At 36.8% G+C, this 18504-nt stretch overlaps 2 protein-coding genes across 3 annotated transcripts; both read left to right on the forward strand.

Annotated features, from left to right (window-relative positions):
• LOC120175467 (putative transcription factor bHLH107) lies at positions 1–2427 on the forward strand. The gene is made up of 2 exons (XM_039182096.1): positions 1–752; positions 1810–2427. The coding sequence occupies exons 1-2, from the start codon at positions 435–437 to the stop codon at positions 2308–2310; spliced, it is 819 nt and encodes a 272-aa protein (XP_039038027.1). The 5' UTR covers positions 1–434; the 3' UTR covers positions 2311–2427.
• On the forward strand, positions 1293–9684 carry LOC120175463 (ubiquitin-like modifier-activating enzyme atg7). Of its 2 annotated transcripts, XM_039182093.1 has the most exons (16): positions 1293–1305; positions 5228–5429; positions 5709–5926; positions 6041–6232; positions 6326–6380; positions 6516–6610; positions 6740–6929; positions 7041–7146; positions 7523–7667; positions 7745–7903; positions 7997–8185; positions 8329–8529; positions 8622–8737; positions 8869–9028; positions 9172–9356; positions 9630–9684. In XM_039182093.1, the coding sequence occupies exons 2-15, from the start codon at positions 5294–5296 to the stop codon at positions 9343–9345; spliced, it is 2136 nt and encodes a 711-aa protein (XP_039038024.1). In that variant the 5' UTR covers positions 1293–1305; positions 5228–5293; the 3' UTR covers positions 9346–9356; positions 9630–9684. The 2 variants fall into 2 exon arrangements, with proteins under 2 accessions (XP_039038024.1, XP_039038023.1); XM_039182092.1 differs by lacking the exon at positions 9630–9684 and having other exon boundaries at positions 9172–9473.
• Positions 9685–18504: the final 8820 nt, after the last annotated feature.

Consider the following 18504-nt stretch of genomic DNA (forward strand, 5'->3'; position numbering starts at 1 on the left):
TGCTTTCTTAACAAATAAGAGTTTCTCTCTTCATCTGTTATTGAATCCCACTTCCCTGCTACATGGATTCCTTTGACTTGTTTGTCTGCTCCCTTTCGAATATTCACTGACAGCTTTGTTTTTCAACGTCTCAAAACGAATCGAACCCCGAGGAAATGCATGATCAAGAAGAAAATGTGGATGTTTTCTTGTTAGTCATTTCATCAGCTTAATTATCTCCCTAGAACTTGCGTAATGGAAGCTATCATCATAACAGCCACAGCACTGATCAACACCAACTGCAAGAAAGTCGTTAACCAACAGAACTTCTCTCTGCAAAAGCTCTCCTTCTGGTTCGCTCCCACCACACGTCCACCTGGTCTTCTCTCTTTCACTTCTGGCTCGTAAAATCTAGGCAACAAAAATAAGTTTTTTTTTTCGTTTCGTGCTTTTGTATGGCTGTTTACTCTTTCAACAACTTTTCATCTGGGAATTGTTACTATAGTATCTTTGATCCATTTTCGCATGATTTGGGACCATACAATGGAAGCTCCCTTGGCGGGTCTTTGTCAGTGTCGGTGTCACAGTCCTTGGTTTTGGATAGTGAGAAAGGAGAGCTGGTGAAGGCGCCGTTGAAAGTAGGGAAGAAAAAGGTTCCGGAAGAGAAGATTATAGCGGCTTTGAAGAGTCACAGCGAGGCAGAGAGGAGGAGGAGAGAGAGAATCAATGCTCATCTCGATACACTCCGCACCCTCTTGCCCTGCAGACAAAAGGTATACTATAATTGATTTGACAACTCTCAGTACAATTTGATGTTAAATTTTGGTTTGTCATCGACATACGATAAAATATAATTCAGTTCACGAAAATTTTGTTGGGATCAGAGGGATCTGAGTTAGCTGTTAGCTTGCAGACTGTATCTTGTTTTGATTACCAAGTTTCCTGGAACTGAAACATTTTGTGAACCTAGAGAGGTTGCTTATGATAACATTAACTTTATGCATTATGCCATTAATTACAGAGTTGTTATAATATTGGCCAGCTTGAATGCCATTTTTGCATTTATAGGAAAACAAAATGAAGTTGTGAAGTCATGAAACCGAGTACTTAATGTTAAAATGTGAAATCTCTTATTGCAAATCATGTAACGCTCATTTATGTAATCCTAGAGTATCTTTCTGGTTCCAATTTCAAAGCTTCTGCTATATTTTCTTAAGAATTGTATTTAATTTCAAACAAAATCAATCATGAAAGCTTGTTTCCGGGTGTTATCTGCATTACCATATAAAATTGATCACAACAAAGTTGCAATGTAGATAAGAGAGAGTGATTAATTATCACCGATAAAACCCTTGTCTCCTTGTTTAATTTTCAATCTCAATAACTTGGCTGATATATTCGTGTTAATTTACAATTAATATACTCATTAGATAATCTGTTGACATAGCTTTATACAATATTATTTTTGCTGTCAAATCTTAGAGTTTGTCGGTTGGACGGTATCTATAGATTCAAAAGTGATGACGATGATAATAATCGGATATAGGTGGGACAATGCAACAGCTGTTCCTCAATATATCCGCTGCTGCTTATTTATTTGTTATAATATATAATTACTGTATGTGACATAAGTAGCAGATTATATTATATTTTGAATGTCAGCAAGAATTCGACATCTATATTGCATGTGTATTTTTGGCTCTTCTTATTTCTCATATTTATTTCAGTAATTAACTGAAGTAATTAAAGTGTACATCGAAGTAACTTTCTGAATCAAACCAAGTATATATTTTTTTAGCTGACAGCAATGTTCCGATTGCTGAATTGTAGATGGATAAAGCGACATTACTTGGTGAAGTGATTAAGCAATTGAAAGAACTGAGGAATAATGCGACTGAAGCCAGCAAAGGGTTAGTTGTTCCGATGGACGACGACGAGGTGAGCGTTGAACCATGTAATATCGACGCCGCCGATGGGGTGGTTTGTTTCAAAGCATCGATCTGTTGTGATTATAGACCTCAAATTATGACTGACCTACGGCAAGCACTCGACGCACTTCCCTTTCAAATTAAGATTGTCAAATCAGAAATATCGACGTTGGGAGGTCGGTTGAAGAATGATTTTGTTTTCACAGCCGGCTGCACACGTAGTAGCAGTGTTAAACATGTCGTTGATGACGACGGTGATAATGCCGATGCATGGAGTTTTATCGCATGTTCAATTCGGCAGGCCCTGGATTCTGTCCTGGAGAAGGCTTCTACTTCACTGGAATTCGCCCCATTGTTGGCATTCCCGAACAAGAGGCGAAGGATCTCTTACACTGATTCCTAAAGCTATTCTTCATGTTCCAAAAAGGATTAGCCTTCTTTCGTTTTGTGTTAACGGGTGTGCGAAACTGTTATTTCTGCTACATATGTTTGTATGATATGTGCAAATGTTGGTTTGAAATCAATACTAAAACTTTAATGAAACGTGTAATTTGATCCTAAAGACTAGAACATTTCTGATGGTTTGTAATAAATCGTATTATTCTATGTATGTAAACCCTTATAATATTAATTTTTGAAAGCTCTTGAATAAACTAAAATTCTATATAAAGTTTAACTGAATTGGAATTCGGAGTCAATTGAAGAATCATTAGTATTTTTTTTTGTTAACCAGTGTTGTAATGGAAATTTTCAGTTTAATATATTATATCAATGCTTCGTACCCACACACACATACATATACATACATATATATATATATATATATATATATATATATATATATAAGACATGATCCAATTATGCTGAATAAAACTTTTTTAGTTTTATAACTTTTTAGAACCATTAAATTAGAGAAATTAAAGACTGAGATTAATAGTAGAAAATGAGAACATATTTAGTGAAAAAAAAACTAGAGTTAATCTCAGCCTTTGATTTTTCTCAATCCAACAATCCCAATTTTTTTATTCACATAGTGATTTACAATTGGTAGCATATAGTAACGAAAATTATTTATATTATTAATTAATTTTTGTAAGACTTAGGGGGTGTTTGTTTGGCTTTGAATGGAACCATTCAGCGCGTTTGTTTCTCACCTCTTAATGATTTAGTGCTGACTGATTTAGCAAAACAGTGTTGAATGATTCAACACAGAAGTACATTCTGAATGATTCAAAGCCATTATCAATCAGCATGTCACATTCAGAGCTAATTCATACAGAGCCTCTGAATCATTCAATATTTGAATCATTCAACGCTTAATCATTCTGAAGTAAATAACAACCCCTTATTTTTTATTCTACATTGTAGGAAAATAAGTTTGGTACTAAAGGTGGACGAATAAAGCTCTTCGACATGACACATACAAAATATAATGGCACTCCTATAATTGATGAAGCTGGAGAAATTATAGTACATTTATTGGACACAAGATTTGAATTATGTTATATTTATATCTATAGTATGCTATTTTTATTTAAAATAATGATTGGATTGATTATTAGAAAAAATTGAGGGATAAAAGGGCGGAGAATGAAGCTACGACTTCAAGTCATTATATTGTTAATGCAGATGAGATCGAAAATTAAGTTATTAATGAAGTTTTGGGTCCCGAAAGATATGGTTGGGTTCGCTTTCAAGGATCATTTGTTACCCCAACCAAATATTTTAGATCAAGTTCTCAGTACATGTCATCACACAGTCAGTCTTCCCAATCAGAAGTTAGTCGTTTAAAACAACAATTGACTCAAATAGATGAAAAATTTACTTAAATGAAAGCCGAAATTGACGCGAGGAAAACAAAGAGAGAAGCATCATATCAGAAAAAATATGAATACTTACAAAATTAACTTCAAGCTATGATTCAGATGATATGACAAAATCAACCCCAAAGTCCACCATCTTAGGTGTAATATATATTCTAGTTAACAATGGTGAACTAAATTATATTTCACTTTAATGTAAACTTTGATTTATTATTATGGATTTCAAGTTTATTGAATAATGCTACATGTTAAAATTTTAAATTTGGGTAATAAAAGAGCAGAAAACGACATTTGAAAAATCATTTTTAATTAACAGCGTTTATATAATAAAACGCCACTAAATACATAATCAATACCGGTATTTGTAAAACAAAACGAGACTAAAGTTCAAGATCTTTTATGGTTTTTATATAGAAAACGTCACTATATACTAGTCAATAACGGCATTTTATATTCACAAGTACAAATACATGTCACAACATTTAGCGACGTTTTTGGGAACAAACGTCACTAAAGAAAAGATAAATAGCAGCGTTTGACGTTCACAAATGTCGCAAACTTTTACGGTGTTTGTTTTAACTGTGCTTTTTGCGGCGTTTCTTTTTGCGCCAAAAGGGTTTTTAACGGCGCATAAAAACCCGTTTTGTTGTAGTGAAAGGTGAGTTTTACACAATATAAGTGGATCTTCTCTCTCTCTAGTTTGTGCTTAAATATCACAGGTTAACTGTATAGACGCACGTAATTATAAAAAAATTAGTTCATATTTTAATTTTTTTATGCCATGTTTTTACGTATAGATCGCATATGTATTAGAACAATCACATCTCTTGAAAATTCTAAATTTCCATAGATGTTTTATTTGTATTTTATATTAATGTTATAATTTCATGACTCTAAAATTTTATGTTATAATTTTACACCCATAAAATTTTAATATAAATTATAAAAATTTACCTCCTAACATAAACTAATATATCATTATAAGAAATATTTGTTTTATTAAGGGAAAAATCCTTAACATGTGAAGGAGTGCTGGTATATAGTTTTTAAGTCTAAATCTATGTTGAGTGTCTATTTTATTAAAATTTAAACTTAACATAATATATTTTTACTAATGGTGAACTATTTTGAAATTAGTAATGTAAGCATTTTAACATGTTTATGTATATACTCAATATGTATAATGATTAGTTCAGTTTCATGCATTAATGAAAATCATGATAAGTAACAGTAATTATGACCCTGGTATAAGTTATGAAATAATAATAATAACAGTAATGAATATATTCATTTACACAATTATATTAATATTTTTTATTTCTGTTAAAATTTAAAAATATATTTAAAAGTATGCAATTACATTGCGTGCAATTTTACACGATTACAACATGATCAATTTCTCAACGGTACTCTTTCAGTTCCGTAAAGAAGAATAAATCAAGAAAAAAGAAGACGAAGAAAGGAGGTATAAGAAGGAAAACTCTTGGGAAGAACAAGCTGAGATAGAGATTGCAAACGGAAATCGCAGGCAAAAATTGGAATCGGAAAAGAAAAAGTGAAAGCATGGCAAAAGAAGGGAGTGAATCCATACTTCAATTCACGCCACTTCAGAGTTCTGTCGACGAAGGATTTTGGCACCGATTATCTTTTCTGAAGCTCAACAAGTTTGGCATCGACGATTCACCTATTCTTATCTCCGGTACTACTCCCCCCCCCCCCAAAAAAAATCCCTACCCATTTTCGTTCTTTAAGTAAGAAATAAACTTCTCACTCTTAATTCTCTAAAAAATCTGATTCATTTGGCTAAATTTTCTTTTTTGTCTTCTTGAATTCATTACAATTAATTACTGATTGAACTGGGTTAATCCAAGTTTCTGTTGTTAGAGGTCGCAATTAATGCAAAAGGTTTTCAATTTGGAACCCTTGAGTGTAGATTTGGCGTTTTATGGTCCAAATTCGTTATCTTTTTTCCCTTCAGGTTTCTATGCACCGTGCTCCCACCCTCAAGTATCCAATCATTTAACCCTTCTTGCTGAATCCCTGCCTTCTGATTCAAATGATGAATCAGCAGCGCCGCCTATTATTAGGAGTAATCGGAATAGGTGCTCCGTTCCGGGTATTCTTTACAATACAAATACAATGGAAAGTTTCCAGGCTTTGGATAAACAAGGCCTGCTCAAGGCAGAAGCGATGAAGGTAAAACAGTTTGAATTGTCTACTAAGGACGGGCTATAGAGTGTGTTATGCAGTTGGTTTAATTCAATTGAAATTTTGGTTGAGAAGTTATTGTTGTATGTCAATTACTCTTAGATTTGGGAGGATATTCATAGTGGGAAAGCTGTGGAGGATTGTGCGGCATTGTCAAGGTTCCTTCTTATCTCATTTGCAGACCTGAAAAAATGGAACTTTCATTATTGGTTTGCTTTCCCTGCTCTCGCATTTGATCCTCCTGCTACCTTGGTTGATTTGAGGCCAGCTTCTCAGTGGTTCACCTTGGAAGAGGTTCTTAGAATGTGGTTAACATTTGCAAATTGTTGGATTATCGCATCTTTTTGAATGCTCAAAGGATTCTATTTGTTACCTTTTTACATGCAGGCAGAATCCGTGTCAGCAGCATGTAATGGATGGCGGAATTCAAGTGCAACAGCTGGTAGCCTTTCTTCTGTTGCAAGTTCTCTACTTCTTTTTATCTTACTGCATTGAAATTCAAATGTGATTATGTTCCTTTTTTTTCTTTATCCATAATTTTATGCCCTTCCCAGCCTGATTTATGACTCTACTGCAGATGTTCCATTCTTTTTTGTTAGTATTGGTTCTGATTCAAGTGCTGCTGCCAGGCATCTTAAGGATTTGGAAGCTTGTCAGCATGATGTTCAAAAGGTCTGTCTACCTTGCTCTTCATGAGTTTTTGGGATATGTATTTGTTTATATGATGTATGATGTCAATAGGCTAAAAGTGAAAAATCTTGGACATCTCTTTCTCAAAGCTTTCACATGTGTTATTGGCAGTTACTATTTGCATTTTATGACCCATGTCATCTACTGAACAATCCTGGCTGGCCTCTCCGCAACTTCCTTGCACTTATTTCTTCCAGATGGAATCTGAAAACTGTTCGCTTTTTGTGCTATAGAGAGAATCGGGGTTTTGCTGATTTGAATTTGTCACTTGTTGGTGAAGCCTTGGTTTCAGTTCAACCAGGTAGAGTGGCACAATTTTGGGTAACAACTTATTTTTAGGATCAACTTTTAGCTGTTCTAATATTATGAATTCATTCTACACTATCTTTCTTGACCTACAACATCTCTTTAGGATGGAGAGAACGACAATGTGTGCCCAATGCTGTAGGATGGGAATTCAACAAGGGGAGAAAAATACCGAGGTGTATTAACCTTGCTAAATCTATGGATTCAACTAGGTAATTTATTTTCTTTTTCTTTTTTGATATTGTCACCTTATTAGGCATTGTAGTAATATTTATTTATCTGCCAGTGAGGCATTGGCTTAATGGGAGGGTTGAGTATCTGGAAACCTTGACATCCTAGGTTCAAGTCCTACCATGTTTAAATACTATGGGTTCAATTCCAAATTTATTATAGAGTTTGAGTCCCACCATCTGTGGGCATTGTCCAGATTTATTCTGGTTTAGGTATGAATATATATTCCTATCATCAATCCAATTGTACATTGTCATGATTGATTCCTGTTGTAGTTATTACTTATAACTTCAAAAAGAAAAGCATTATTTATTTTACTAAAAGCATTTTGAGATCTTTCCCACTGTTTTCCCACAGGCTAGCCATATCTGCTGCAGACTTAAACTTGAAACTAATGAGATGGCGTGCTTTGCCATCCCTTAACTTAGACATCTTGTTTTCTCTTAAGTGCCTTCTCCTTGGAGCAGGTACCCTTGGATGTCAGGTTGCTAGAATGCTTATGGTATGTATTGAGAAAGCTGCAATCCCAATTTTGGATAATATTTCATATCTCTTGAGACTGAAGACTGTGTGTTGTAGGCTTGGGGTGTCCGCAAGATTACACTACTTGATAATGGCAGGGTGGCCATGTCTAATCCATTGAGGCAGTCGCTATATACATTGGACAACTGCCTCAATGGTGGTGATTTTAAAGCCACAGCAGCAGTGAGAAGCCTACAACGAATATTTCCAGCAGTGGTAATTCATTTTATTTTAGGCCTATAATACAAAGTCAACACAGAAAAATCTATCCATTTCCTCTCACCATTTATCTTATGATTTGTTTCTTAGGAAGCAGAAGGCGTTGTTATGGCCATTCCTATGCCTGGACATCCAGTATCCAGACAAGAGGAGAAAAGTGTGCTTGAAGATTGTAAACGACTCAATGATTTGATTGATTCTCATGATGTAATTTTCTTGTTGACTGATACTAGAGAGAGTCGATGGCTCCCTACACTTCTCTGTGCCAACACTAACAAGGTTCATCTCTTTTATTCATATATTAATTGCTTTGATATTTGGCGCTGTGTTGTGGCATCATGGATCAGGATTTGTAAAGATCTGTTACCGGATTTGAGTCATTTGATGATGGCATGTTTTCCTTATTCTTTCTCATTATGCAGATAGCCATCACTGCAGCTCTCGGATTTGACAGTTTCTTGGTTATGCGCCATGGACCTGGTCCTGTTAACCCCAACCCTAACTTGAAAGCTGAAACGGAAACTTCTTTAGCCGCTGGCATAGACAACCTTGTCCTAACAAATACAGATGGATGGCATAGATTGGGTTGCTACTTCTGTAATGATGTGGTTGCCCCAACGGATGTAATTTTCCAGAGTTTCTAGAATTCAATAATTCTATTATAGGAATTTTATGTATGTCCAGCTTAACCATTTATCAATTATTGTTTGTGCAGTCAACTTCAAACCGCACGTTGGATCAGCAGTGCACTGTTACGCGTCCTGGGCTTGCACCTATTGCTTCTGCACTGGCAGTTGAACTTTTAGTGGGCATATTGCATCACCCTAATGGGTAAATCCTTGGAACTATACGAAGAAAGTCTTTTTCATTGAAGTTTCTTTGGAGATTTAACAAGCCTAAAAGTTCTCATGAACTAATCAGAAGTCTAGATTGTTTAATTAACCGCCCAATTGTATGTGCAGGATATTTGCTGAAGCTGAGATTGCCAACTCCAATAGTGGGGGGAACTTTGAGCTACCTCTGGGTATTTTACCCCATCAGATTCGAGGTTCCCTTCCCCACTTTCAACAGATGACCCTTGTGGGCCACTCCTCAAACAGTTGCACAGCATGTTGCAGCACTGTAAGCTTGGCGTTTTTATAATTATAGTTCTTTAAACTTGATTTAGCTTTCGGTTTAGTTGAAAATTGGAATAAATTTATGTAAGTTCCGTTATTTCGTTGTCTTAGTTTTGCATTCTGACTATGATGAACAATCCTCTTTAGGTTGTGTCAGAGTACCGCAACAGAGGGATGGAATTCTTACTCCAAGCAATTAACCATCCAACCTATCTGGAGGATCTTACTGGACTAACCGAGTTGATGAGATCGGCAAATGCTTTTCAACTAGACTGGGATGATGAAATCGAGGCCGCTGATGATGAATGTGTCGAACTATGAAGTATGAAGAGGTGGGTTGTACTTTTACAGTTTTATTGCAGTTAGTTCTTTTGTAATACCTTGTTAATTGTATAATAACAAACCAGGGACAAAAACATTGTCAAAATACCCATCACTCTTTTCTTTTATTTTCTTTGTGGGTATAATCACCCTATATTCTTTTATCTAATCATCTACCATGAATCGTGAATTTCTAACCCCACAAACAGACTCTTTGTTCACAAGCAAAGGTTGAATTCATAGTCTTGGTTGATTGAGCATTCTCTCTTTTTGTGATTGTGCAGTGACTTTGATAGACTCGACATTCAAACAAGACAGCAATTTTTTTAATGTCGGAAAATGACTGCTGAACTATTTTGATTTGTTTGCTTCGGTTTTCTGGTTCTGTGATTGTGCAGTGAACTATTCTAGAACCAACAACAACAAAATTTGAAGTAATTTGGTTGAAGACAAAGCTAGCCCCATCATACTCATTCATTCTCTAGCTATTAAAGTTACTTTGCATTGCAAAATATAAATGTTCATTCGGTGAATTGACAAAGAGCTTCAGTTTAAATATTGTGGAAAGAATAAACTGGTGAAATGTCTCATCAACTTCGGGTAGATGTTTTTAGATTGAAACTCAACAACCTTTTCTTCTTTGGTACCTGGAAAAGTGTAAACATTTTCTTGTTTCCATACCAAAGATGTGAAGAAGGGCAGCATTTCTGTCCTCTGGCTTAAGTTGAAATTTCTCGGGTCTTTTAAAAACCAGTAATCTGTGCTAAAATAAGATGACCAACTTAACATGGCAGTGTAATGCTTCACCCACCATCCCATAGACTCTTACCTCTTTTACTTCAAAGATTCATGTAATTTATTTTTCAAGAATTCCCACCATGCGAATAATTAATATTTGATTGTTTCTTGGGAATCTCGAGTTGAAGCCAGAAGAAGAAAATAAAGCCAATAACCACTCAAATAAGATCGGAGCTTTTGAAGTTTCGAGTTCTTGGATTCTCAAAAGACATGCGAAAAGGACTAAGCTTACATGGAGTGACTTTTACACTTTTGGTTTGTGTCCAAAAAGGATTTAATTCAAGATAATAGATACTTTGCTCCATGTTTGTACATTGTGGGTGATATAATCTTCCAATAAACTTCTCTACCCTTTACTAATGAGTAATGCTATTTTGGTTGAGCGCATTAATTTTGAAGCTTATGTTTAATACATGAGTGGGATATGTCCATTACTCCATTATAGACTTGGATTAAGCTTATTTTGCAATTGCTTCCTGCCATGTGCACTACTTGAAGACTGACACCTACGTTTTTCAGCTTATGAGATCTGTTATCAGTCGTTCAAGTGCACTGAAAAGTTCCAGCAGATATAGTTGGACCTAAAGCATCATTCTTTTTACGAGTTCGTAAACATGAAAAGGTCTTTTAGCAGTACATATAATTTTTAAGGGACTTTCTTATAAAACAAGTGCTTTAACAGTAGACAAACCTGATAAAGATGGAAAGATTTGAACATTCTTCATACATCCACTAACGCATAGCAGCATATGGAGAAATTAAAAACGATCGCTGGCTTTCTTATATAACATGTTATGTTCGTGTTGCAGTTAAAAACAATTGGAGTTCACTAACCATTTTGAGATTGAAGATGAGTTGTGGTACACCTCATAGAAGCACCAGAGCCATACGTTTTCCAGTTAAATTCTAAATGCTACTGCGAAGTGAAAAGCCAATAGGATGGTTGGGGGATAGTGGAATCTGACGTCATAATTTCTACGCCGTCGGAAGAACCCCATCATGCACATTAATTCACCCAAAGCATTAAGAGATAAAAAGGAAGCGATGGAGGCAGAGAGAGGTCAACTTTGGTGTTTCTTAGCCTAAAGTGATGCAATAACAAGTCTTTGTGCTCCGCACATTCTTTACCAAATTGCTATAATTTCAGGGTCTATAAATAATTGAAGTAGTTTGCTACTACATATTAACATATCAATGAGAAATAGGATTACTGTTCCATGCATGAAAATTTTGTTAAAAGTTTCAAAGTTTGGCAACCAATTTTGGAAAATATTTTTTCAAAGTTTGGTAAATGTTTTTTTGAAAAATGTTTTTCAAAGTTTGGTAAAATTTTGGTAGATGTTTGTTGAAAATAGGAATGGGTAAATTCACTTTAGTCATTGCACTTTAGGGTATTTTCAAAGATTAGTCCCTAAGTTTCTACTATAAATACCCTTACCCATTTAGCTTCAAAATCATCCCAAAACATTTATTTCTTCCTATACTAGAGAGCTTTCTTGTGAGTAGTGAGTGTTTTGTAAACACCTGTAAATTTTCTCTCTTAGTAAAAGATCTGCAGCAGCCTGGAGACGTAAGCACAATTGGCTGAACTCCGTTATCAATTTTCGGGTATTATTTTTCCGCTTTCATTTCGCATTCTCACTAATCTGGTTATAGGGAAATTACTTGTACTCGGTTTATTTTCCTAACAACTGGTATCAGAGCTTTTGGTTGTGAATTTTGTCAAATTTTCTGCGAGGTTACTATTCATTACTATTCACGTGAATAGTGAATTTCGTGAATAGTGAAATTCGGTCGGCGATACGAGTTTGTCGACGGTGGTGTTCTAATACACGGTGATTCGCAAGAATTGTCAGAAACGATCCAAACGAAGCCAGATTCGAGTGGGAGCGATGACTGCAGACGAAGGGAATGTGAAAATTGAAAAGTTCGATGGTGTTGACTTTGGCTTTTGGAAGATGCAGATTGAAGATTTTTTGTACCAGAAAAATCTATATCAACCTCTCTCAGGAAAGCAACCAGAGGGCATGAAGGATGAAGATTGGGCTCTTCTCGACAGACAAGCCCTCGGAGTTATTCGACTGACATTATCCCGCAATGTTGCTTTTAACATAGCAAAGGAAAAGACCACGGCGGGTCTTATGGCGGCTCTCTCCAGTATGTACGAGAAGCCATCGGCCTCAAACAAAGTTCATTTGATGAGGCGATTATTCAATTTGCGGATGGCGGAAGGGGTATCGGTGGCACAACACCTAAATGAACTCAACACAATCACAACCCAGTTGAGTTCAGTGGAAATTGAGTTCGATGATGAAGTTCGAGCTTTAATTCTCTTATCATCTCTACTAGACAGTTGGAATGCTACTGTTACAGCAGTCAGTAGTTCGTCGGGAAACAGCAAATTAAAATTCGACGATGTTCGGGATCTGGTATTGAGTGAAGAAATTAAACGAAGAGAATCGGGTGAAGCATCAACCTCCTCAGCCTTGCACATGGAGTCTAGAGGGAGAACTTCAGAAAGAAATTCAAATCGTGGCAGATCAAAATCCAGAAGGGGCAAATCAAGAACAGGAAATAAAGATTTTACCTGTTATAATTGCGGCAAGAAGGGTCACTTCAAAAGAGATTGTTGAGCACCGAAGAAAAATACCGGCGCACAGGAATCTGCCAACATGACGGAGGAGACAGGTGATGCCATGATTTTAAGCGTCAACAGTCCGATTGAATCATGGATCTTGGATTCAGGGGCATCTTTTCACTCCACCCCATGCCGAGAAATCATAGAGAACTATGTCAGTGGTGATTTTGGGAAGGTTCATCTAGCTGATGATGAAACCTTGAAGATCGTCGGAAAAGGAGACATCCGACTAAAGCTGCCAAACCAGACCACCTGGAAGCTGACAGGAGTGAGACATATTCCTGGCCTCAAAAGAAATCTGATTTCTGTTGGACAGCTTGATGGAGAAGGATATAGTACAACTTTTTCAGGCTGTGAATGGAAGATTACCAAAGGAGCACTCGTCATTGCTCGTGGTAAGAAGACCGGTACTCTCTATGTAACCTCCAATTTAGAGAATATCATTGCAGTAGCAGATGCTGATGGAAAATCAAACCTATGTCACCAAAGGCTCGGCCATATGAGCGAGAAAGGAATGAAGATACTTCTGTCAAAAGGGAAGCTGCCGGATCTAAAGAATGTAGATGTCGGACTATGCGAGGATTGCATCTTTGGAAAACAAAAGAAAGTCAGTTTTACAAAGATTGGCAAGACTCCCAAGGCAGAAAGGTTAGAATTGGTTCATACTGATGATGGGGACCATCCCCTGTTCCATCTCTTGCAGGCTCACTATATTATGTCACCTTCATCGATGATTCAACAAGGAATGTGTGGGTTTATTTTCTGAAGAAGAAATCAGAAGTCTTTGATACCTTCAGAAAATGGAAGGCCATGGTGGAAAATGAGACTAGTTTGAAAGTCAAGCGGTTGAGGTCTGACAATGGAGGAGAGTACAGAGACAGTAGTTTCAGAGATTTCTGCGCAAACAATGGGATCAAGATGGAGACAACAGTTCCCATAACACCGCAGCAGAATGGCGTAGCAGAGCGCATGAACAGAACTCTGAATGAACGTGCCAGAAGCATGAGGATACATGCCGGATTGCCCAAATTTCTATGGGCTGAAGCTATCAACACTGCAGCTTACTTGATCAACCGTGGGCCCTCAGTTCCTTTGGATGGCGGAATACCAGAGGAAGCTTGGAGCAAGAAAGAAATAAACCTTTCATACTTAAGAGTGTTTGGTTGTATTTCTTATGTACACATAAACTCTGCTGAAAGAAGTAAACTTGATGCCAAGTCCAACAAATGCGTCTTTGTTGGTTACGGTGGTGATGAGTTCGGTTACCGGTTTTGGGACTACGAAAATCGAAAGATCATCAGAAGCAGAGACGTCATTTTCAATGAAAATGTGATGTACAAAGATAGGTCAACCGCAGAATCAAGTAATACCGAAGCTGAAACAAAGGAATTTGCTGAGTTCGAGGATATTTCTAGAAATGATGTTCAGATCAATCCTGAAGCAGTTCAAGAAGAACCACACACGCCAGAACTGAGACGCTCCTCCAGAATTCCTAAACCAACCCAACGGTATTCGCCTTCTTTGCACTATTTGTTGCTGACTGACAATGGTGAACCAGAGTGCTATGATGAAGCAATGCATGTGGAGGATTCAGTCAAGTGGGAGTCTTCCATGAAAGATGAGATGGACTCGCTTATGTCAAATCAGACGTGGGAATTAGCTGAATTACCACCAGGCAAGAAAGCGTTCCATAACAAGTGGATTTACAGGATCAAAGAAGAACATGATGGGAGAAAACGCTACAAAGCAAGATTGGTTGTCAAAGGTTTTCAGCAAAAAGAAGGTATTGACTACAATGAAATTTTCTCTCCAGTCGTAAAATTGTCTACAATCAGACTGGTGTTGAAAATTGTAGCTGCGGAGAATTTACATCTCGAGCAGTTGGATGTAAAGACAGCTTTCCTTCATGGTGATTTGGAGGAAGAGATCTATATGAGGCAGCCAGAAGACTTCATAGAGGCAGGCAAGAAAAACCTGGTATGCAGGTTGAAGAAGAGCTTGTATGGTTTAAAACAAGCTCCTAGACAGTGGTACAAGAAGTTCGATAGTTTCATGAGTAGCAGTGGTTTTACCAGATGCCAAGCAGATCATTGTTGCTACATCAAGAGGTTCGACAATAGTTTCATTATTTTATTGTTGTACGTTGATGACATGCTCGTTGCAAGCTCAAACATGCAAGAGATCATAAACTTGAAGCAAAAATTGTCGAAGCAGTTTGCTATGAAGGATCTGGGCGCTGCAAAGCAGATTCTTGGGATGAGGATCAAGAGAGACACAAAGTCGGGGACTTTGATGTTATCGCAGGTTGAGTACATCAACAAAGTACTCTCCAGGTTCAACATGCAAGATGCTAAACCAGTAAGTACACCTTTAGGTGTTCATTTTAGACTCTCCAAAGACCAATCACCAAAGACGGAGGAAGAACGTGCACACATGGTGAAGGTGCCGTATGCCTCAGCAATTGGAAGTCTGATGTATGCCATGGTTTGTACCAGACCAGATATTGCTCATGCAGTGGGAGCTGTTAGCAGGTACATGAATAATCCGGGCAAGGTACACTGGGAAGCAGTCAAATGGATCTTCAGATATCTTCGGGGTACCACAAACAAAGCACTTTGTTTCAAAGGTGGAGATATGATACTGACAGGCTATGTAGATGCTGACTTAGCTGGAAATGTCGACATCAGAAGGAGCACTACAGGGTATGTCTATACTCTAGGAGGAACTGCAGTGAGTTGGGTTTCTCAACTACAGAAGATAGTTGCTCTCTCCACAACTGAAGCAGAATATGTCGCTGTTACGGAAGCCAGCAAGGAGATGGTTTGGCTCCAAAGTTTCTTGGAAGAGTTAGGCAAGAAACAAGAAAACAATATCTTGTATTGCGACAGTCAAAGTGCTATCCATCTAGCAAAGAATCCGTCTTTTCATTCCAGGACAAAGCACATACAATTGAGATATCATTTTATCCGGTCTCTTCTGGAAGTTGGGATTTTGAAACTTGAAAAGATTAGTGGAGCTCAAAATCCGGCAGACATGTTGACAAAGACGGTGACTATGGACAAACTGAAGTTGTGTTCAGCTTCAGTTGGCATGCTAGAATAACAAGACCAGACATGCTGCTGCATTGATCGAGGTGTGAAGATATATTAAAATCAGTCTTCAAGTGGGAGATTGTTAAAAGTTTCAAAGTTTGGCAACCAACTTTGGAAAATGTTTTTTCAAAGTTTGGTAAATGTTTCTTTGAAAAATGTTTTTCAAAGTTTGGTAAAATTTTGGTAGATGTTTGTTGAAAATAGGAATGGGTAAATTCACTTTAGTCATTGCACTTTAGGGTATTTTCAAAGATTAGTCCCTAAGTTTCTACTATAAATACCCTTACCCATTTAGCTTCAAAATCATCCCAAAACATTTCTTTCTTCCTATACTAGAGAGCTTTCTTGTGAGTAGTGAGTGTTTTGTAAACACATGTAAATTTTCTCTCTTAGTAAAAGATCTGCAGCAGCCCGGAGACGTAAGCACAATTGGCTGAACTCCGTTATCAATTTTCGGGTATTATTTTTCCGCTTTCATTTCGCATTCTCACTAATCTGGTTATAGGGAAATTACTTGTACTCGGTTTATTTTCCTAACAAATTTGTATGTCGAGACATATTCTAATTTATTCAAATAACATAAATCGAATCGGTAATTAATATTAATTCAAAAAGGAAAAGCAAGTTGATAAATATCTTTATATTCGTATGCATGTATAGTGAACCTAAAGTCGCACATGTGATGATTGTGGCCATGGACAGCCAGAAGAAATGAAAACCTAATTAATTAATTGAGGTGAGATTAGGTAAGCAATTAACTTGTGAGCATGCATGTTGTACCCAATATCTTGATTTGCTAAAATTGTCGATTTGGAACTAATGTTCGTACCTTCGTAGCCAGCCACTCATTTCTGCTACGAGAGCCACAATGCCACGCATTAATTGAAAGAGACAAAGAATACGTGATTAAGAGAATCGGGATTGTTTATTTTCTATAGGATCGATCAGGGTTAGTTGCATAGTCAAATCCCAAAACCAACCATGCATATGAAATTATCAAATTCATCGATACAGATGATCTGATATTCTTTTGCAGTAGTTGAGATTTAAAACCTTTTTTTTATTTGAAACACTTCTTCTTCTATTTTTTTTTGGTTGCCTTCCGATTCCAGATTAATTTGGACCGACCCCGGTTGTACATCTGGTTTTGGTGGGTGAGTCTTCCAACGGAAATTTTCTACATACATAAGGAATCGAACTTGATATCTTGCTTAAGCGATATCAAGCTGCTTACCACTTGAATCAACCCGTTAATAAAACCCTGATTCTTAACACGGGGTTTATACAAAATATAATATGTTAGCCTGCTGTTATGGCTGGGAGCATCTACGCTCATTGCCCGCTGTTCCCACATGCCATCAATATTGCCTCGCATCAAAACCCAGAGTAAGTTTCAGCCTAAATTATCTTATTCTTCATCAAACTATCAACATTTTTCTATGTTGGCCATCAATGTTCACTAATATTATATTTTTGTATATTATGTTAAGTTTGTGTTTTCACAAAGATGGCGATGTAGATGATACAATAATAATTTTAGTATTTAAAATTCATTCTATCACTTTAGTTCTAATACCAAAATAATTTAATAAATTAAAATCTCTATATTTATAAGTTATATCAATTTAGTCCTTAAACGCATAACCATCACCATCCTCTCTTGGCCACTACATATTTACAAAAATTCTAGATGAAGAATGTAATACCCAAATTTTAGACTGCTATGTTGAGATGCGATACTCGCTTAATAATTTCAACAAAAACCGATTTTTATCGAAATTCAATTCTCAGAATGAACCAAATGTTATTGTTCTTGTCGTTCTCTCTACTCATCGTCACCACCTCCGCGGCGGGATGGTGATACTTCCACAACTCACATCACATTTCTCGTTGAGACATATCATCACCATTGGAGGCTTAGGACCTTACTTGAAAAGCTGGAAAAAAGAAAAGAGGTGCAGGAAAAATATGCGGATGTTACGGTGATCAGAATTAGGGTGACACATGAGTAAAAACTCGTGAATTTCGCACCGTATTTGTCCCAATTGAGTCTGGGATGAGTATAAATTTAACGGGTAGTGGACGAGTGTGGATGTAACAAGTCATACCCGTAATAGACAATAGGTAGGTGATGGCTTTTAGACTTTACTCGCCTCGTGTCCGCTTGCCCCACATCCACCCGTCCACTAACTACCCATCATATAAATTTAATTTGGAATATTATAAATCTAGGTATAATTTTAGAGACTATTTTGTAAATCTTAAGATTTTCTAGGAGATGCCATGTAATTTAACTAAATGTTAGGTATAAACATTTTTAGAATGAAAAACGTCGTTTCTCCTATCTCAAATTGGTGGGTTTGGACGGATCAGACTGATACAGAATAAGTGGTGGGTATCCAGTTAGATAGTGGATGTGGGGTGGATTTGAAAATATATCGCATAGACAAATATGAATTTAAAAATTTTACCCGTCATAGGTTATGGGCAAATGGTGAATACAAAATTATTAGGTAGATACATAGACAAAAGAAGGGATACTCGCACCCGCCCTGTCTGTTTACTATCCCTAATCAAAATGACGTCTTCAAGATTTGAGCGATTAAGAGTTTATGATGAAGTGGAGAAAAG

The sequence above is a fragment of the Hibiscus syriacus genome, unplaced genomic scaffold (assembly GCF_006381635.1).
Source record: "Hibiscus syriacus cultivar Baekdansim isolate YM2019G1 unplaced genomic scaffold, ASM638163v2 tig00112206_pilon, whole genome shotgun sequence".
Taxonomy (NCBI): Eukaryota; Viridiplantae; Streptophyta; class Magnoliopsida; order Malvales; family Malvaceae; genus Hibiscus; species Hibiscus syriacus.

Bases quoted from the DNA above. Each gene is read 5' to 3' on its own strand.
- LOC120175467 (XM_039182096.1), top strand. From the start codon at position 435: ATGGCTGTTTACTCTTTCAACAACTTTTCATCTGGGAATTGTTACTAT. The intron at 753-1,809 runs GTATACTATAAT...GCTGAATTGTAG, and splicing joins TCTTGCCCTGCAGACAAAAG to ATGGATAAAGCGACATTACT.
- LOC120175463 (XM_039182093.1), top strand. From the start codon at position 5,294: ATGGCAAAAGAAGGGAGTGAATCCATACTTCAATTCACGCCACTTCAG. The intron at 6,233-6,325 runs GTTCTTAGAATG...TTTTACATGCAG, and splicing joins AGTGGTTCACCTTGGAAGAG to GCAGAATCCGTGTCAGCAGC. The intron at 6,930-7,040 runs GTAGAGTGGCAC...ACATCTCTTTAG, and splicing joins CTTGGTTTCAGTTCAACCAG to GATGGAGAGAACGACAATGT.